The sequence below is a fragment of the Equus quagga genome, chromosome 4, assembly GCF_021613505.1.
Source record: "Equus quagga isolate Etosha38 chromosome 4, UCLA_HA_Equagga_1.0, whole genome shotgun sequence".
NCBI classification, from domain to species: Eukaryota; Metazoa; Chordata; class Mammalia; order Perissodactyla; family Equidae; genus Equus; species Equus quagga.
Window position 1 is genome coordinate 22,843,969 of NC_060270.1, and position 22,365 is coordinate 22,866,333.

At 41.8% G+C, this 22,365-nt stretch overlaps 1 protein-coding gene across 1 annotated transcript in view; it reads left to right on the top strand.

Annotated features, from left to right (window-relative positions):
• Positions 1-22,365, top strand: part of CASR (calcium sensing receptor) — an 81,006-nt gene that overhangs the window by 52,913 nt on the left and 5,728 nt on the right. The window contains exons 4-5 of the mRNA XM_046659301.1: positions 1,541-2,425; positions 18,750-18,980. Coding sequence (XP_046515257.1) covers positions 1,541-2,425; positions 18,750-18,980 — 1,116 coding nt within the window. The remainder of the gene's footprint in view (positions 1-1,540; positions 2,426-18,749; positions 18,981-22,365) is intronic.

The window sequence follows — 22,365 nt, forward strand, 5'->3', positions numbered from 1 at the left end:
TTCATTGATAAGAAGGAACATTTTGGAAAAATTCATTTTCAAACAGTGAACATAGAAAACTGTTTCAACTGGTGAGAAATATTAAAAAGGCATTCACCCAAAGGTCTTCAACTTGTTTTTCGTAAGAAGTTTAAAATCTCTTTAGCAAACTGGAGAACCAGAAATATTAAGACACTCTCCTTCATTACCACGAAATTCTATTAAGTGTAAAAATGCTTTGGACTTCAGAAGAAATGGTCCAGTACCTTGGAACTTCCTAAGTGGTGGGCCCAGACACACGGGGTGCTGCAGATGGGCCAAAGCCCACCAAGATATTGATCCCCTAGAGGTTTCGGACGGCTAGGGGGAGCCCAGGGTGGTCAGAGCACCCCCTCCAGGGTTAGTCAGCCTTCTCCATTAACCCCATCTTCTGTGTTTGCCACAATGTGGTAAAAGGTTGGGAAGCTCTGCACTAAGAAACGCTTTCCATGGCAATTGGCTACTTCTTCAGGCAATGATCCTTTACCGTGAAAGGCAAGGCTTCCTCCCTGGGTGGCCAGCACCCATGCTCAAATGTGGAACTGGCTCTGTCTTAGAAAGTGGAAACACATCGAGGCAGCTTTTCCAGGGTTCCTTTCCAGCCTCTCTAGTTTGTGGAGATCCACATCAAAAGCCTGTCAAGAGGCCTCAGCCATCAGCTGAAACTGAACAGAGGAAAGGGCTCTGGGTAGTGGTGGAACTCACTGAGAAGCCAGGAGAGGAAAGAATGTTTTTCTGACTGTATTTAATGGTGGGCATCATTGTTATTGTGGTGCAGGGCAATTGAGCCTAATGAACCTAAATGGCTAATTGAGCTTAAAAGATAAACAATTCTTAGAAATGACTGCAATTGAAGGTACTTTTATCTAAAGTAGTGTGGGGGCAGGGGAGGGGGGCACAATGTCGGGGAGGGGGAAGAGGGAAGAGCTGGAGACAAGGGAAGAGAGAAACTAGCAGAATAGGAAAGGGGAACCCCTTGGGGCTCCTCCGAAGAGCCTTAGGTTCATAACCCATAGGGAACCTGATTCCTTCCGAAGTGAGTCATGGACAAAGTGCTTATCACAGTAAAGGGGAAGCTAAAATGTTCAAATGAGAGCCTGGACCCAACAGGCAGACGATGTAGATGGATATATTAGAACCAGTGAGGCAACACCGAGGTGGGTAGGAGCAACTACAGAAGAGCACATAAAGACTGTCCTTGAAAAGACAAATAGACCCTACCATTGTTGGGTTGATTTCATGGCCAGACCCATTTTTGAAGGTAGCATTGTGAAGAACCACCCTCCGGGAATTAGAACGCACCCCATAGACTGACAAATGCTTGAGTGTTCACACTGGAGAGGAACAGATTCTGGTCGTTCTCACTCTTTCATCCTGTCTGCAGTGAACAGCATGTTTGACAAATTTGCTTAATGAATGCTCAAAAAACCACCTCCACACAGCCTTGAGTAGTCAAATTAAATTGCTGTCAATTTTGCAGAAGTCAGTTGCTCATTCATTCTGTGTTCTGTGTTCTTTCCAGGTCAGCTATGCCTCCTCCAGCAGACTCCTCAGCAACAAGAATCAATTCAAGTCCTTCCTCCGTACCATCCCCAATGATGAACACCAGGCCACTGCCATGGCAGACATTATTGAATATTTCCGCTGGAACTGGGTGGGGACAATTGCAGCTGATGATGACTATGGCCGGCCAGGGATTGAGAAGTTCCGGGAGGAAGCAGAGGAGAGAGACATCTGCATTGACTTCAGCGAACTCATCTCCCAATACTCTGATGAGGAAGAGATCCAGCATGTCGTGGAGGTGATCCAGAATTCCACAGCCAAAGTCATCGTCGTTTTCTCCAGTGGCCCAGACCTTGAACCCCTCATCAAGGAGATCGTCCGGCGCAACATCACGGGCAAGATCTGGCTGGCCAGTGAGGCCTGGGCCAGCTCGTCCTTGATCGCCATGCCCGAGTACTTCCATGTGGTTGGAGGCACAATTGGATTTGCTTTGAGGGCTGGGCAGATCCCAGGTTTCCGGGAATTCCTGCAGAAAGTCCATCCCAAGAAGTCTGCCCACAATGGTTTTGCCAAGGAGTTTTGGGAAGAAACGTTTAACTGCCACCTCCAAGAAGGTGCTAAAGGACCTTTACCCATGGACACTTTCCTGAGAGGTCATGAAGAAGCTGGTGGCAGGCTAAGCAACAGCTCCACTGCCTTCCGACCTCTCTGCACAGGGGATGAGAACATTAGCAGTGTCGAGACTCCTTACATGGATTATACACATTTACGAATCTCTTACAATGTCTACTTAGCCGTTTACTCCATTGCTCACGCCCTGCAAGATATCTATACCTGCTCACCTGGGAGAGGGCTCTTCACCAATGGTTCCTGTGCAGACATCAAGAAGGTTGAGGCTTGGCAGGTACATCCTTCATTAGATAGCAGTTTCCTGTGGGGTAAAACAGAGTTGGGCTGATCCAGGCAAGACAGATAAAGTGGTTACCTCAAAAAAGGCAATATCTAAATGAGGTCACTACTGTAGCTTTGGATTCAAATTGCCTTTTCAAATGTCTGAGCAACGGACTTCTGCAAAATTGATAGTAATTTAATTTGATTATCTGTTTAAAGCCTTGGCTCAACCGTTCTTTCGTCCAGTAGTTCAGAATACCTAGAATATGGCCCCTAAAAGTTTTTAAATATTGTGGAACAGATTTAGTACTGAGTGGAGTGTTGTTCTAATGCTCACATTTATACTTGTGAGTAACAAGTATTTGTGGAGTACCTATTACATTCCATATGCTAAGGGTCATAAAACTACTGGGTTCTTATGTTTAGCCAGCACTTTCACTATTATATTACTCACAGCCTGTGCTGGACCACCCAACAGCCCAACTAAGCTTAGGACACAAGCATATCAAGGGCACAGAAAAAACTCTTCTTAAAATAATTTGATATTGGATATCTCAAAAAGAAGTACTGAAGTAGTTATCATAGAAAATAATCAGAACTTAAGTGGAAGTCCTACACTCATTTTATAGTTTAGTCTTGCTTTGTATTTTTTAATTATACGTAGGAGAGACATCATCATCTTTTTCATTTCATAGAACTTCTGAAGATAAAAGTTTGGCCCAACGTAGATCCTACATAGCCATTCATGTCTTACATATGTACCTTGATTTTTCAGACTGTTTTGTACTCCTTTTGTATTTTCCTTAGTTCCAGATGACTGTCAGAGACAGTGCATGATAGTGGGGGAGAAAAAATCCCTGTTGAGTTAAATGACCCACCCTCCAGCTTTAGCTCCAGCTCCCTCATTTACTAGCAGCAGCATCTTAGGCAAGCCACTCCTCTAAGGCACTCTCTCTTCCTCTATAAGATGGCCCTAATACCTAGTCTGCTTTCTGCCCAAGGTTTTTTTTGGATGAAATGAAATGATATATGTAAAATCAATTTGTAATTTTCAATTTTCTGTTTCACCATCTAAACAGATGGTGATTATTATAGTAGGATTTCACTATGCCTCTAATTAATCAATTAGGCAAAAATGATAACTAAGACAGCTTTATATACAGAAACCAATCACCACAGAGCCCTGGGAAAAGATACCAAGAAACAAAGAACATACAACCTCGGTCAGTCATTTTAGAGATTCTCTTGGGATGAGGAATGACTGTCCAGGCTGGTACAATGAGCCAGAACCTGAAAGTTCTCAGTCCTTCTTGTGTGGGGGAAAACTCACTCAGACATCAGTGTTGGCTAAAGTTCCTAATCTCTACGGGCTACTTAAAGTTTCATTCCTTGCACTGCACCCTGCCCCCAACTCTGGCAAAGAAAGAGGGGCTCTAATGAAGGGCAAACACCAAGAAGACTTCAGGATCCATGATGCTAAAATGTGGAGTTTTAAGAAGGAAGAATGAAGGGATAATCTTTCAGTAGTAAATACTATTGCCTTGCCTCTCTTCCCTTCCATGTCCCCTGGAAGGAAGAGCTCAGATCTTGAAAACTCTGCAGGATCAGGTTGGGGTTGAACGGAAAAGAGGCTTCCAGTGGGCAATTTGACAGTTCCACTCTTCAGTGACTCCTCTCCCAGACAAGGAAGTAAGATCCGGGTGGTCAAAACCAAAGCTTGGGCATATGAGACAAAAGCCAAGAATTAGGCTCTGGTCAAGATTGGGACTTTCAGTTGCATACAATAGAAAACCCAAACCAAACTGGCATAAACAGAAGAAGGAGCATTATTAGCAGCTCATAATACTGAAGATCTCAGAAGTATTCCAGGCCCAGCTAGATGCTTTCATCTCTGTTTCTTTGCTCCTTATGCCTCAGAGTTAACAGTTTTCAGCCTCTGCAGCAGCTTCGGGCTCATAAAATCCTTACTGCTACGCTTTCCTTACTTCACAGAATCTCCTGTAAAAGTTCAAGAAATATGTTGATTGACTGGTCCAGGGTCACATACCCATCCCTGAAGCTAGGAGTGGAGTCCTCCTGAGCTACATAGACTGAGAGTAAGGCAGGGAGCTCATCCCCAAAGGGAAATCAGGATGCTACTGCCAAAGAAGGAAGAAAGAGAAGCATAGCAGCCAAAATAAAAAGTGTCCACTACACGGACACCTCAGCTGACCCTAGCACAGGTAAAGATATGTCCCACTGGCTCCCACATGGTCTGGCACACTTCACACTTCATCCGGGAAAGGAAACAGAGGAAAGCAGGATCAGAGGTCTAGGAACAGTAACATGTGGGAATTGGCCAAAATGTCCTGTGTGCTTGCTGTAAGTGTCCTTTGAGCCTCAGGGATCCAGGCAGTTGGATGGGCATCCTGGAATTTAAGATCTTGGCCATGTCTCTATCAAGAGATGGACCAGCAATTATTCACTCTCGTTATTAAGACCTACATGGAAATGGATCACGCATACACTCTGTACAATTTAATCCAACTGCCTCAGCCTGGAATTCCACCCCACCTTCTCTCAATTCTCTTAAGCCATCCTGCCTAGCAACTCCCCACAAAGCACTTATAGATAGCATTTTTGCTTAGATCGTATCCCACACCTGAAGGGCCATCAACTTTTTTCTCTTTTATCATTTTCCACCACAAACTTTTAACTCTTTTTTCAAAATTCACTTTCTCCTGGAAGTCTTTTCATATCATACTCCCACACACACACTTTCTGACTATTCTTTCGTGCTCGTTTTTGCTGTTTCTATACCTAGCTTAAGCTTCCACGGCTCTTCAGTTGAGTGAAATGGATTCCTATTAATTAAAATTCTGGCATAAGGTCAATCACAATTTTTTTCTTTCGTTGACCTTTTTCTCCCTAAAATTTATCAATCAACTCATATGCCTTAAAAGTGACAGTAGCAGGTAATTTGTGAGCACACAACACACAATTCCCTCCTGACATCCATGGCAATCTCAAGCCCTCCTCACATGGCTCCTCAGCTGTCTCTTTACTCTGACTCCTCCATTGTCCTCTAAGCTTCATAAGAGCAGGAACCATGTATGTGTTGTTCAGCGCTGTGTCCAGAACTCCTGACAACTGAATGAGTGTAGAATGAATGAACGAATGACTAGCAGTCTAGTTGATTTGACCTGACAACACTACCTGGAGTCCTTTGCAGAGAACTGTTCAACCCAACAACCCATCTTTGAAATAGTCGCTATGGCCAGAGTTCCCAAGGCTCTCACTGGATGAGCCTAAGACACATGCCCAACAATCCAGTTTGAGTGGGACGTCATGCAAGTCAGTACGGAACTGCCCTTTTCCTTCTCTCAGGATGATCACACACAAGGCACACTTCCTATTTTTCTCCACTTTACACCAACCACTCTCTAGTCAGAAAAGAGGCAGGCATCATGACAGAACTGTGGTGATAACAGAAGTCAAATGGAGCGGATCTTTCCAGGAATTGCTGGTACTGTTTGGGAGTTAGGAGAAAGGGGATGAATTAGAGTGAGAGCCAGAAGAGTTGAAGGGGAAATAAGAAACTATGGCTGAGGTTACAGAAAGGAATTGGTCCTGGATCTTCCCTACACTCTTGGCACAGGAAGTGGGCAAGAAGCAATAGGCTCCTTGTCTGTATGAACTGTCCCTCATTATCTGTGTGACTGGAGTACTTTGTGCATCCTATCCCATCTTCCCTCTGCACTAGGAAGTGATACCAGGTGGAAATGATGGAAATCCTAGACAAGAACGGGGGGTTTACAGTCTCTAGTTTTTGGCTTGATTCGATTGACCTTTAGAGTACAAGCCAAGAGGCAATTCCTATTTATGCTTATAATGAGCAACAGTTTGACTTTAAAATCCTTTAGAGGAAATACCCTAAAAGACCACAAGATGGAAATATTACCACATAAAAGATAATTTGTGACCTTCTAAATGTGTGTTATACATACTTGTCCCTCTTTTAGTACGTGTCTTTCTCAGGATTTAGTTTTCGTTGGGAGCCTGTCAGTCTCCTCATGTCTGTGTATTACCTTCTATTTAAGTCTTCCTATGAGCTTTTTTCCTTTCTCTTCCCCTTCCTTTATTCTTTTTCTCATATTCCTCCTCAAATAAAATAAATAATTTGAGAGCATATTATAGTGAATTATAATCTCAAGTAAAATTTTATAGTTTCTTTTTTAATGGGACTATTAGTTCCTTCTTTTAAAATTGTAAAAGAAGAATAGTATACTCCCTGGAGGAAATATCTACATTATGTTGTAACTTATGTTACTTTTTTGTGGGTCAAAATTATCAATTGAAAGATTCCCTATCATTGTTCTTAAGGGTGAAATGGTTTCCATCTCCACCTTGTCTGTTCTGCAAGGTATTATGCAGGAAATTAGGTGCTCAAATGCAAAACTTGCAAGTCAACATGCCAAGAGAAATATTACAGATGTCTAAAGAGATGACTTAGAGACACAAACCAACAATTCTTTATTAATGGGCAAGGTGAAAATTTTGAGTCAAACAATTCAACTCTCATGTGATTTTATTTATATACCTGCTGTGAGGATAAATGCCTACAGTCCTATGCAGGTTAGGATTTGAAGGAAGGAAGAAAAGCAAAGATATCATTTGAGATAAGCCTTGAGGGATGGATAAGGTTTTTGGAAAGGATCTTTCCTTGGAGGAAATGTCAAATGGAAAGGCAAATATGCACACCAACATGAAGATCATGCTGAGCAAAAGAAAATGCTAGACTGAAAAAAGAGGACATACTGTATTATTCCATTTATATGCTATTCCATATCTAATGATAGAAAGAAAACAGATCATTGGTCGTCTAGGGCTGCAAGTAGGATTTGGGATTGACTTGGAAGGAACATCAGGGAGCCATTTGGGCTGATGGTAGTGGTGGTTACACAGGCATATACATTTGCCAAAACTCAGAACTATGTTCTTAAAATGGGTGCATTTTATCCTATGGAAACTAGACCTCAATAAAGTTGATTAAAAACGGAAAGTCTCCGAGGTGGGAAAGTACAGGCCATGCATGGAGATCTGGATGTCATTCAGTTTCAACCACTTTTCCAATTATGGCATCTTGTATTGCCGCAAGCATTATATGTGTCTCCACTGTCCCATTTTTAATATATGTCCATCTGCTCAACTTAAATTTTACACTAGTTAACCTGTTGTAACAAGAGCTAGACAACCTAATAGATAGATTGTCTCATCTGACTCCTCCACCTGAGTAGGCAGGATACAGTGTAGTGCTTGAGAGTTTGGACTTGAGAGCCAGACTACCTGGATTTAAGTCCCAATTGCTACCTAAGTTTTATGATCTTGAGCACTCACTTAATGTGCCTGTACCTCACTTTCCTCAACTGAAAATTGGAGATAGTGAAACATAAATTTATTACCAGGAAAACATTAGTTAATATGCATAGAGTGTCAAGGGTACTGCCTACTGTAATAAGTGTTCAGGAAATATTAGTCTTGAGTATTCTTTTGTTGGTGAGGAAATTAAGACCCAGAGAAGCCAAAATGATTTGCCCAAAGTCATATCTAGCCAGTAAGAAAGCCCACGTCTGCCCCAGGTGGTCTGTTCTGTGATGAAGCCAAGATAACTGATCAAAGAACCACCATCAATTGTCCCTCTGGGCACGTACTTTCTAGCTCTTGCAAGACTGCCAGTTCAGCCAACGGTTTCCTAGTGAAGACACTGGTCCATAGCCTTAAACCTTGGGTGTTCACCAGAAACCAATTGTCCTGAAACTCTGGTTCATACACAGACACAAAGAGAAAGGCCAGTGTGCAAATAAGTGAGAGTGGACACAACTAACCAAGTTAGAGTATTTGAACATCTCTGTCCATCTTGAATACTATTGTATCTCTTGTCCCTAAAAAAGTGCCTGCTTGGCCCATGTTGGTTGCTCAATAAATACTTGTTGAATGAACAAATGGCTAAAGGAAGAGAATAGGACATAGGTAAACACTGAGAGAAGACAGAAGTTCAGTGGATAACAAGAGGACAGTACATGGATTTGGGCATAGAAAAGGGAGAAGGTGAGTGGTTTCAGAGAAGTCAGCAGAAAACTCTCACGTAATAAAACTTCAGTAATTCTGACTTCATAAATTTGGGCTGAAGTGTACCTCTTCATTATCAATGAGGCAAATGATTCGGGAAAAACACCACTTTGGTAAGGATTTTAAGTGTATAAACAGGATTATTGAGACATAAAGATCCAGAAACCATTAAATTTTAAATTATTCTTATTTTTTTAATTGATACAGGCTTCCTAAGAATCTTTATCAGGAACAATTTATTAACCTAAATTTGTAACAATAAATATGCATAAAATAAGAAAGGAAACTATTTTTAATCTATTTTTGCCTTTTAAATTTTATTTTAAACCAAAAGACAGGCTGGTCCTTTATGTAATTCATCTGAATTAATTTATTATAGCTAACTGAATAATTCTGGGTTCTCTCTATATTCAGAGACTTCCAGTCCTACATTCAGGTGCTGGTTGCTTCCTCATCTCCTGGTCTACTCCTGTCATCATTTTTATATGGAACAGTTGCTTTTGGGGCTTACCCGTCTCTTTAGGCAACTCACAGCTATTATACCAACATAATTGCACCATGGTGATTCCAACTTTCCTTTTCCTCAAGAAAGTGGTGGAAGTTTTATAATCAGTTTATTCCATGTTTTGAATGTTTACTGAGAATTAAATCTATGCCTATAACCAAAAATATGACATGAAAATATAATATTTAGCTACAGCTTTCTAAAAAAACCACAAAGGAAATATTTCCCCAGAAAAATCCAAGATGACTCTTTTGCCTTGATGAAGAGAAAGTTAACATTTTATCCTATGATAAATTATAATTCTTCTTCTGTATCTACCCTACCACTGTTCGGTAAAATCTTTTAGCACTTTTTTTTTGGGGGGGGGGGGGTGAGGAAAATTGGCCCTGAGCTAACATCCATTGCCAATCTTCCTCTTTTTGCTTGAGGAAGATTGCTCCTGAGCTAACATTCATGCCTATCTTCCTCTATTTTGTATGTGGGACGCCTCCACAGCATGGCTTGATGAGTGGAGTGTAGATCTGTGCCTGGGATCTAAACCCATGAACCCTGGGCCACCAAAGCAGAGCGCGCGAACTGAACCACTATGGCACCAGGCCAGCCTCTTGTAGCACATTTTTAAACAAATTCTGCTAATATTTCCTGGTTTGCTTGTTTGTTTGTTTTAATCTACAAGGTTTATTTTTCTTTTTAAATAAGAACACAAGAACATAGGGTATAGTTATACCTCAAAGGGAGAAATTGTGCTGGCCCTTGATCCCATAGTATAGTTTTAAATATGTTGCTTTCTAATATATATGTTTAAGTTCCAACCAATTATATAAAAGCCTTAATTTTTATGGTTCTCAATGATGTTTTTCAAAAAGTCTTTTCACTTTATCTGAAAGTTGTTCATTTGTCTACTTGTTTTTGTTTGAGTGTAGAACTTAAATCTTTATATTTTCAGTCTGATTCAACCCAGTTGCATTGGCAAGAACCTCCAGTACCGTGTGCGTGATATATAGACATAGTGAGAATGGACATTCTTGTCTTGGTCCTGATCTTAGGGGGGAAGCATTTAGTCTGTCACCACTAAGAATGATGTTAACTGTAGATTTTTCATAGATGCCCTTTATGGAGTTAAGTTCCCTTTTGTTCCTAGATTGCTGAGAATTTTTACCAGGAATGGAGATTGGATGTTATCAAATGCTTTTAGTGTGTCTATTGAGATCATACGGTTTCTCTTATGTAGCATGTTAACACATGCAAACTTGCATTCCAGGGATAAACTCTACTTTGGCACAGTGTGTTTTCCTTTTTGTAGATAGCTGAATTTGATTTACTAAAATTTGCTTAAGAAATTTTGCTTCTATGTTCATGAGAGATATTATAGGTCAATAGTTTTATTTTCTTGTAATATCTTTGTCTGGTTTTAGTATCTGAGTAATGCTGACTTCGTAGAATAAATTGGGAAGTATTGCCTCCTTTTCAATGTTCTGGAAGAGTTTGTGTAGAATTGTTATTACTTATTTCTTAAGTGTTTGGCAGAACTCATCAGTGAAGCCACCTTGAGCTAGTTTTCTTTGTGGGAATTTTTTTTTCCTAATATTGGCACCTGAGCTAACATCTGTTGCCAATCTCCCTTTTTTCTTCCTCTTCTTCTCCCCAAAGTCCCCCAGTACATAGTTGTATATTCTAGTTGTGTTGTGTGGGACTCTGCCTCAGTATGGCTTGATGAGCAGTGCCATGTCTGCACCCAGGATCCGAACCAGCGAAACCCTGGGCCGCCAAAGCAGAGTGTGCAGACTTAACCACTCGGCCACAGGGCTGGCCCCCTTTGTGGGAAAATTTTTAACTGCAATTCAATTTCTTCAATTCAGTTAGGTGTAATTTGAGATTGCTTATTTGGGATTTTTCTTGTTTGTTAAGGTGAGCCTGTATTGTGATGAATTTCCCTCCTAATACAGCTTTTGCTGCATCCCATATGAGTTGGTATGGTATGTTTTCATTTTCATTTGTCTCCAGATATTTTTTCACTTCTCCTTTAATTTCTTCAGTGGTCCATTGGTTGTTCAATAGCATGTTGTTTAGTCTCCACATCTTTGTCCCTTTCTCAGCTTTTTTCTTGTAATTAATTTCTAGCTTCAAAGCATTGAGATCAAGGGCTGACCCGGTGGCGCAGTGGTTAAGTGCACGTGTTCTGCTTCTTGGCAGTGCAGGGTTCACCAGTTCAGATCCTGGGTGCAGACATGGCACCACTGGGCAAAAGCCATGCTGTGGTAGGTGTCCCACGTATGAAGTACAGGAAGATGGGCATGGATGTTAGCTCAGGGCCAGTCTTCCTCAGCAAAAAGAGGAGGATTGGCAGTAGTTAGCTCAGGGCTAATCTTCCTCAAAAAAAAATCAAGCATTGTGATCAGAAAAGATGCTTGTTATTATTTCAATCTTAAATTTATTGAGGCTTGCCTTGTTTCCCAACATATGGTCTATCCTTGAGAATGTTCCATGTGCACTTGAGAAGAATGTGTATTCTGCTGTTTTTGGATGGAGTGTTCTATGTATGTCTGTTAAGTCCAACTGGTCTAGCTTTTCACTTAATTCCACTGTTTCCTTGTTGATTTTCTGTCTGGATGATCTATCCATTGATGTGAGTGGAGTGTTGAGGTCCCCTACTATTATTGTGTTATTATTAATATCTTCTTTCAGGTTTGTTAATAGTTGCTTTATGTACTTTGGTGCTCCTGTGTGGGTGCATAGATATTTATAAGTGTTATTTCTTCTTGATGGGGTGTCCCTTTGATCATTATATACTGCCCCTCTTTGTCTCTCTTTACCTCTCTTATCTTGAAGTCTACTTTGTCTGATATAAGTATTGCAAAACCTGATTTCTTTTGTTTGCCATTATCTTGGAGTATTGTCCTCCATTCCTTCACTCAGCCTGCATTTGTCATTGGAGCTGAGATGTGTTTCCTGGAGGCAGCATCTTCTTGGGTCTTGTTCTTTAATCCATCTCGCCACTCTGTGTCTTTTTATTGAAGAATTCAATCCATTTACATTTAGGATGATTATCAAATATGAGGGCTTAATGCTGCCATTTGATCACTCATTTTCCAGTTCTCCTGCATTTCCTTTGTTTCTCGTCCTGTGTATTTTGGTCTGCCAATTGACTTATGTAGTTTTTTATGTTGTGTTTCTTTTTTTCTCCTTATTTATTATTTGTGTCTCTGTTCTGCTTTTTCGTTAGTGGTTACCCTGAAGTTTGTATTCAGAATCTTGTAGATAAGATAGTCCCTTTTCTGATGGCCTCTTATTTCCTTAGACTAAACTGATTCAGTCCCTTTCCTCTCCCCCTCCTGTGTTGTTTTTCTCACATCTTATTCCACCTTGTGTTGTGAGTTTGTGATTAAAAGGACAAGATTATCTTTGTTTTTGGTGTTTTCCTTCCCTTTCTTTTTAATGCTGTTCTTGAGTATTTGCTAACCTGTGCTGAGGTGTAGCTACAATTTTCTGATTCTGTCTACCTACTTATCTCCTTACTCCATGCATTGTAACCCCTTTTTCCCTTTTTTTTCAGCTATGAGGGCCTTCTTGAGGATTTCTTATTGGGGGGAAGGTCTCGTGGCTGTGAACTCCCTTAGTTTATGTTTATCTAGGAAAATTTTTATTTCTCCACCATATCTGAAGGATATTTCTGTTGGATAGGGTATTCTTGGCTGAAAGTTTTTGTCCTTCAAAGATTTGAATATGTCACTCCAGTCTCTCCGAGCCTGTAAGGTTTCTGCAGAGAAATCCACTGAAAGTCTGATAGGGTTCCTTTGTAGGTTATTTTCTTCTGCCTTGCTGCTCTTAGTATTTTTTCTTTGTCATTCACTTTTGCCAGTTGCACTACTATATGCCTTGCAGTAGGTCTTTTTACATTGACATATTTAGGAGATCTGATAGCTTATTCCACATGGATTTCCATCTCCTTCCCTAGATTTGGGTAGTTCTCTGCTATTATTTCTTTGAACAAGCTTTCTGCCTCCATTCTCCTTCTCTTCTCTTTCTAGAATACCTATAATTCTTATTTTGTATTTCCTAATTGAGTCAGATATTTCTCGGAGACTTTCTTCATTTCTGTTTAGTTCTCTCTCCTCCTCTATCCGGAGCATTTCAACATGTCTATCCTCGATTATGCTGATTTGCTCCTCTATGATGTCCACATTCAGGGAATACATATTTTGTTTTATCTCTTCCATTGTGTCTTTCATCTCCAATATTTCTGATTAATTCTTCTTTATAGTTTCAATCTCTTTTGTGAAGTAGCTCCTGAACTCATTGAATTGTTTCTCTACATTCTCTTTTAACTGGTTGAGTTTTTTAATGATAGCTATTTTGAAATCTCTCTCATTTAGATTACATATTTCAGTGTCCTCAGGACTGATTTCTGTGTACTTGTCATTTTCTCTCTGGTCTGGAAATTTAATATAATTTTTGATACTGCTAGAGGGTGTGGCTGTCTTTTTGCACACCGTGGTATTATTTGGTCACAGTTACTGCCTATTGCCACTGGGTAGGGGTCAAGAGCCGCATATTCTGAGCCCTCTGCCTTCCACCAAGATCACAGGCGCTGGAGCCAGCAATGGGGACATGTTGGGGAGGGGCACTTTCTTCTGCGTGCTCTCAGGGTTTTCTCTCTGCCCTGGCTGTCTGCTCTCCTGGGGTGTTGACTTGATGAGGTCACCCCCACATTAGCTTTCACATTTGTAGGGGGTTTCCCCTAGGCTGTGAGGGCCCTCAGGGATCTTTCATGTTCCCTCAAATGAATGCCCTCTCTCCCATTCCTTCCCTCTTGGAGGCCACCCATGATTCTGGATCCCAGTCTTTTGGGGAGGGGGTGAAGTTTTCTCTTACCCTGTTCCACCTCTTCCAATGGGGGCTCCAGCCTCTCCACCCTCCTTCATACGGCTGCGTGGGTCTCTCAGACGTTTTTGTGTTGGGTTTGGATGTCCTCTGTTGGAGTATGAATGTCTTTTTCATTGTATGTTGGAGGGGAAAGATTACCAGGAAAGCTCACTCTGCCATAATGCTGACATCACCTCTCCCCATACCTTCTTTTTTTGTAACAGCTTTATTCAGATATAATTCACATACCACACAATTCACCCATTAAAGAGTACAATTCTGTGGTTTTTAGTACATTCACAGAATTGTGCAATCATAACCACAATAAATTTTAGAACATTTTCACCATATCAGAAAGAAACTTCATACCTTTTAGCTATCGCCTCCTACCCCTTCATCCCCTCATTCCCAAACCACCACTAATCTCCTTTCTGTCTTTATTTCTCTGGGCATTTCATATAAATGCAATCATAAAATATGTGGTCATTTCTGACTGATTTCTTCCACTTAGCATGTTTTCAAGGTTCATCCATGTTGTAGCCTATATCAGTACTTCATTCCTTTTTATGGCTTTTGTATGGATATAACACATTTTATTTATCCATTCATCTAACTGATGGAAATTTAGGTTGTTTCCACTTTTTGGTTATTATGAACAATGCTACTATGAACATTTGTATACAAGTTTTTGTGTGGACATGTTTTCATTTTGCTTGGGTGTATGTGTGAGAGTGGAATTGCTGGGGTGATGGTCAGTCTATATTTAATTTTTTGAGGACCTGCCAGAGTGTTTTCCAAAGTGGCTGCTCCATTTTACGTCCCCTCCAACAGTATGTGGAGGATTCTGACTTCTCTACATTCTCATCAACACTTGTTATTATCTGATCCTATGCCTTTTTGATATGAAATCTATTCTCTCTGCTTTGGCTCCTCTTTACCTAAATACTTTGTTTCCTCTTGTTCTCTAGCACATACACAATATCTGAGACATTGATCTTTTTAATGCCTCCATAACCCTTCATGTTTATTCCTAACTCGATGTCTTTGCCCATGCTATTTCTTTTTCTTTCTTTTTTTTTTTTTTTTTTTTTTGCAGGGAAAGATTCACCCTGAGCCAACATCTGTTGCCAATCTTCCTCTTATTTTTCTTCTCCCCAAAGCCCCAGTGCATGGTTGTATACCTTAGTTGTAGGTCCTTCTATGTAAGCTGCTACCAGTTGTAAGTTCCTCTAGTTCTTCTCTGTGAGCTGCCACCACACCATGGCAACTGACAGACAGGTGGTATGGTTCCACAACCGGGAAGTGAACCCAGGCCACTGAAGCAGTGAGAGCACAGAATGTTAACCACTAGACCATCAGGGCTGGCTCTGTTCATACTATTTTTAACACCTTACTTCCCTCTGTCCTTTGCCAGTCCAAATCTCTACCATACCTCAGGCCTGCATTGACCATTTCAGCCCTTTTTAATCTCTATCTCCTCTGAATTTCTCTGTACTTAGAGTTGACACCCCATAAGCTAGCCCTTAACTATATTTTATCCTACACTGTTTGGTATTTCATCCAACATGTTATGTCTTATATCTTATCACTCTAATATGTATATAAACTCTGTGAGGACTATATTACTGTCTTATAGCCCAGTTCAGAATGCACAGTGGATATTCTATAAATATTTGCTTGTTGATTGATTCCAACAGTACACAAATCTAATCTTGTATTTATAATGTTTCTTTTTTATTTTGAGGAAGATTAGCCCTGAGCTAACATCTGTGCCCATCTTCGTCTATTTTATATGTGGGACACCTGCCACAGCATGGCTTGACAAGTAGTGCATAGGTCCGCATCCAGGATCTGAACCAGTGAACCCTGAGCCACAAAATGGAGCACATGAACTTAACCACTATGCCACAAGGCTGGCCTCTACAATGAGCTTTTTTAATGTAAACTTTAAGAAAATGATTTTTGACTGGTTGCTTCTTCTTTTAAGTCAGGATTATGGTGGAAATCTCCAGCCCATGCCATCAGCAATGCAGAAGGTTCATAGCCAGTGATGATCTTTGAGTCACTTGTCTGTCCAGTCTGACCAATGTGGAAGATGACCATTTAATTATGAAACAGTCTTGTTCCAGTTCATCTCCCTGCTCACCCACTGATGCCTGGACAGTTTCATTGCAGAGAACCTGTGGATAGAGAAAAGGAGAGGGGAAGCTTGCAGCCCAGCATATTAAGAACCAAAGAATTGAAACCTGAATAGGAGGGGGAAAATTATCTTAACTACCCTAGCTTTTCTACTGTATATGCTTTCTAAAGTATTCTTCAAAGAGTAATGATGCTTTTAAAAAATATATTTGATGAGGAAATATTACTGACCTCTGACAAATATTTTCCATGGACACTCTAAAGCAATTTATATTGGAGGCAGGATGGTGTAGCAGAAAAGTCCATGTTTAACTCACAGCTCTAGGCCTTATTAGTTGGATGACCCTGGAAAGTTTCTTCACCTCTCTATGCCTTGGTTTCTTCATCTATAAAATAAAGATAATAATAGTTCCTATCCATAGGGTTGTGGTGAGGACTAAATGAGATGTAGTGTGTGAAGTAGTAGTACAATGCCTGGGACATAGGAAGTATAAAAAAGAGGTGGTTCCCTATCTCTGCACTCTTCTCATCTCCTTTTACCCACATCAGGGCAAAGACAGAGTTAGCATGATGCGTGGGAAGGACAGTGGAGAGCATATGATTAGGATGAAGCATTGCACTGAGAAGTAACGGTGATACATGAGGCCAAAGTATAGAAGACTCTGGAAGCTACCTAGAGAAGTTTGAAGCATATTTCATCCGAGCCGTGGTAGCTCCCCAGCAGGAAGTGCGAAGGGCATGAGTATGGGATGGAGGATGGTGGACTGACCGCGTCAGAAAGGTCCCAGAGTGGGCAGGAGGAATGAGGTTCTGAGAGCCACCAGAGGGAGTCGGCATTCACAGCAGAAGACTATGCGCTCCTCTAAGGTGAGGCTGGATGTGTCAGGACAGGCACGTGTTGGGATAGAGACAAAGGGATGTGCAGCACTCTCTATAGGAAGAGGACATGTCATCCCCAGAGCAAGGAGGAAAAGGAAGGATAGTGGGAGGGATAAGCAAGGAGCACATCTGGGGCACCTGCTCTCTACAGACTGCTTTAAGGACTCAGTAAAAATGAAGGAAAAAATACAAGATTGATGACCATAGAGGAAGGCTCAAGAGGACACGGGTGGCACGAATCCTTAGTAGGAGTCAATCTCCGTTGTTTTTTAAGATGGCTCAGCAGCTCTAGTTGCAGAAGGAGCCAGATAGCAGGGAGTGAGGGACCCTTTCCCCGCATAGTGCTGGGACGAAAGTCTGGGCAGCCAGGGTCGGCCGGGGTAGCAGTGATGACACTAGGGAAGAAACCACACACAGCAGGTTCAGTGAGGCACCCAGGCTGGTGTGCCTGTGCACATAGGTGATCTGCCGTCGACTCTGCCCTAAGCGCATCCCAGAGCTATTTATGAGCAGATCCAGGTGAGCAAGTTCAGTCAGCTCACTTTGTCACGCACATTAATGTGGATAACAGGCACCGGGCCTCAGTAAGGCCGTCCATTAGACAGACGCAACCCAAACTTTTCCCCAGTGTCAGATTAGATGTTGGTTTTTAGGTACCTTAAAAATAATGATAAAAGGGAGAGGTGCCTCTAAATGTACTCCTGGGGCCACAAAACCGCAGAACAGAGAGCAGTTCATACTAGAGCTTGGGGAGACCCTGCAGGCTCTCTGGCCCGGGCCTCTCCTTACATAGGTGAGGAAGCGTGCTCAGAGCCAGAGAGATAAAGCCTGGGGTCTTGCGAGGTGCAGTGGAAGCGAGCACCCCCACACTCACAGGCTGGACCTCGTCTTAGTCTCTCTTGGTGCCTCCGTGACCCCTGAAACAGGACAGGTCCCGCATGAAAGATAAGCTGCCCAGTGCCCACTGCCTCCTCTTGACCCATGTCAGGCTCAGGCAGGAGGCAGAGCCAGGAGCCTACTGATGCCGCGATAGAACCCAGCCATTAAGAGTGCAGGATTTGCACCATTTGCTAGCTGTGTGACTCTGGACAAGATACTTCCATTTTCTGTGCCTCAGCTTCCCCGTCAATAAACTCGGGGTAATAGTACTATTTCTGATTAAATGATGAATATAAAGTACTTAGCATTGTGCCTCAAAGGTAGTAAAATGACTAGTAAGGTTTAGTTATTATTATTGTTACCTTTTTTGTGCAAGGGCTTTGTGACTCACAACCCTGTGAAAATTAAGGGATTGGCCGTGACTATTACAACAGTGATGGCCAGGGCTCCACCCATAGCCTCCTATCTTTCTTCCTTCCACTCCTCTCTCTCTGACTTTTGGCAGCAAGACACTCCCACAGAGCAGCAGCACAGGGAAGGGTGGTGCAGGTGGTAAGAGCACGTAGTGCCTCCACTCCTTCCCCAAAGCCCATCTCAGAAGCCACCAGGAATGGCTCTGGCTTATGAACCCTGCCCTCCTGGGGCACCGCTAGGTGACGGCGCACCTGCAGAGGCCTTGGTCTGGCCAGTGGCCATGGTGAGATGCATTCCTTCTCCTCTCCTGACTTCAAGAAGGTGTTTTCTACCCCAGTTACAGTTTGAGTACTAAGTAAAGCCCATGACTTACCAGAGCTGTTGCTAATACAGGCAAGTACCTTAGTGTAAATTAGAAAGAGGCACCTCTTCCTCAAATCATGTTCCTTTCACTTTGTCAGAACAAGATTGGTGCAGTGCACAACTTATATAACCATATGTGGCAGCCCTGTGACTTGAACTCAGAATATTCATCTCTGTTCTTCTTTAGGTCCTGAAGCACCTACGGCACCTCAACTTTACCAACAATATGGGGGAGCAGGTGACTTTTGATGAATGTGGTGACCTGGTGGGGAACTATTCCATCATCAACTGGCACCTGTCCCCAGAGGATGGCTCCATCGTGTTTAAGGAAGTCGGATATTACAACGTCTACGCCAAGAAGGGAGAAAGGCTCTTCATCAATGAGAAGAAAATCCTGTGGAGTGGGTTCTCCAGGGAGGTACGTGCTGTCCATCAGAACCCCAGCTGCCTTGACCACAGCAGGAAACTGTGCTGGGATTTGGCAGGGCCTTGGGCTTCGCCACTAGACTTCCAAAATAATGAGTCCACTTCCTGCACTCACTAACTGCATTGCCAGGGCTCCCTGTGAAATCCATGAGTGTTCGGTGTACAGAAGAGACTCCTCAGAACCTGAGCCTCAGGCCTTCTTATTGTAGTGAAACAATTGTATTCTCTACAAATCTGACTCCCTGGCTAGTAATAGTTTCGTTGGCTAAAACTTTCCCCAACCAGAGAAAATATTTAAGCAAAACACAGACATCACTCAAGGCAAGACACAGATAATTCACACAGAGATGGCTCCCCGTCACCCAAATAGCTCCAGGCTGACCTATAAATCAATAGGGCAGTTTACTCTCCTACTATGGGAGACCTGTAACAAATAAGAGGATGCTTGCGACCATGATCACAGCCCCCCTTCCATGAGTGTCACTGCATCTAGAAGTCTGATTGATAACCAGAAGCCCATCACCCAGTGAACATGTACTTAAGGAAAAGAGACATGATATGCTGAAATGATAACAATCCTATAATGGTTGTATCCTAGAATGTAGGAGGCTGCTGAGGACCCAGCTCCTCTGTTTTAGAAACAGACCCTGGACAGGGCATCCTCCTCTAATGCTCCCAAGAAGCCTGGATGAGACCCACTACATTCCTCTTTGCATTTGCCTATTATACCTTTGAGCATCTTGGACCACTTTTTTTAACATGACCAAAGATTCAACTTAATCTTTTTACCACGTGCTTCTTAGGTTGATGGGTTTCTGACGAGATGCTGCAATGTCACTGTTTCCCGATGTGCAGAACAGGTTACCCACTGGAAGGTCTGCTATAGATAGTGAATCTCATCCACAGTGTCTGAATCTTTCTTGGCTCTGCCTCGGAAGGTGGACTCTCAATTATAAACACATCACGACCTTTTCCAGACAGAGATTTGGGGGTTCCAGAGGGTATACTCCTCTGTCCACTAATTACACTCTTGTCTAAATTATCGAAGTTTCAACTGACTGGAGTCTAAGTCGGTCAGCTCTACTCTCGCTGATTCCCCGCTGTTGAATTATCCAGGTTATATTTTACCTCCTTTAATGCACATAATTGATTGTCTCTAATTGGTGTATGTCTGATCTCCCCTCCTGCTGGAAACTATGTCCAGGACAGTTTTCTATCACCCGAATGTCCTCTACCAGCCTGTGCACATTGAGAGCTTAACCATTGGTAAATGAGTAACACCGGGAAGCCTCATAAATTCAATAATTTATGCTCCTAGGATAGTTGACAGAGTTATAAATTAAATCTAATTTTTTCACAAAAATGCTACCTCAAACCTAGCACGCATAGGCACTCAACAAATATTAGGGTTTAGTCTACTTTTTTTCTGTGTTTCTTGTAGAAATGACCACAAAAACGCCATCTATATTTAACTATAAATTATGTATTAATAACTTTCCTACGTATTTCACAAAGTTGTTATTGAGATCAAATGAGATCAAAGATGTGAAAGCATATTATAAACTGAATTATACTATATAAATGCAAAGTGTTATTAATATAGCATTATACTATCTTAATAAATGTTCTCAATTTACTTTCTAACGTAGCACTTTAGAGTTTGGTGGGTCTTTAAATATCCTTGTATCCAACACCCTAATTTGAAGTTGATGACACTGAGGTCTAGGGAGGCAAATGTGACTTCTGAGGCCAGACAGATCGTCGGTGTAGGAGCTGAGGCTAGAATCCAAGTGCCCTAATCCTGAGCCCAGCGCTCCATCCTGTACAGTATACCCTCTATAATTATTTCCTTGTTTTCCTGCAACAAATCAGAAGGAAAAGGGACATTTCCCCAGGGCCTTGGAATTCAGATGGGCTTCGTCTGCCAGAATTGGACAGGCAGCTTTGATGAAGCTGTTGGGAAGACTTGACGCTTGATGGCTTTTTGCAAGATGGATCCTTCTGGAGGCGGCCTCAGCCTACTCCTTTGGTGGTGGGATTTCTCTTCAGCTGAGGGATGCAGTAAGCTGAGGGTAGCATTCTTCTAATCCTTGACTATGCTAAAGCAGGATTTGGCACCGGGAAAAGTGCAGACTTTGGAAGACTGACCTGGGTGTGGATTCAGCTCTCCAACAGGTCACTCCACGACCTTGATCCTGTTCCTTAACCATTATGAAGAAGAGAAAAAGAGGCATGGCAGAGACTTTTAGAGGGCCCAGTATTTGTTCTCCCCTTTTTCTTTCATAATAGAACTCAATTTTAGCTGGCACATGACCAACAGAATAAAGGTATTTCCCAGCCTCCTTTTCAGCCAAGTGTGGCCACATGACTAAATCCTGGAGAATGGGATGCAAGTGGCAGAGTTGTGTGATGGATTCTGGGAACCTTCTTTTAAGAAAGTGCTTGCAAGTGTCTTTGCTCTCTTCTTCATCCCTTCCTCTATCTTGCTTCCTGGAAACCAGACGCCACCATCAAGGGCTATGATGCCAAGACTAAATAGGCAGACCAACTAGGTAGAAAGAATCTAGGTCTGCAACACCATGGACTGCCATGTCATTTTCGACCACCTCCCCAGACATAGGTATGGGAGAGAAACTGACATCAGTGTTATTTAACCATTGTTATTTTGAGGGGTTTTTTTGCCGCTCGCAGCCTAACAGAAGCCAAAAGAAAAATCTTCTAAATTCATTTTATGAGGCTAATATAATATTGACACCAAAAACAGACAAGGACAGTAAAAGAAAAGACAATTATAGGCCAATCTTATTTATAAACATAGATTCTCAACTCCTGGGTAAAATATCAGCAAACCTAGACCAGCAATGAAGAAATATATAACACATCATGACCCACTACAGTTTGCAGTGAATTTATGGGAATATGATGATAGCCCAACATTACAAAGTTCATTAATGTAGTTTATCACATTAACAGAATTAAAGAAAAAGTTCTACTGCAACATCAATAGATGCAGAGAAAGCATTCTGTATATCCAACACTTTCAGAATAAAAACAAAAACTCTAGGAACAGAAGGGAACCTTACCTTACTTTGCCTTAATAAAGGATACAGCAACCATTATTCTTCAATAGGAGGAACTTAGAAGCATTCCTATTGCAGGTTTGGGAAATTTTGTAAGATGTCACCAATTCAATCAGGTAGGTGGGGGAAAGAGGAAAGTCTTATTAAAGAGACATTTTAGAAATAGTATGAGCTCTACTATGTACTAAGCCTTATTCAAGGCTTTGTAACTAGGGTTACCATGATGAGTAAGACTTGCTCCCTACCTTCAAGAAATGTATGCTTTTGCAAGATAGACTTCATTCTTGTGGTATATTT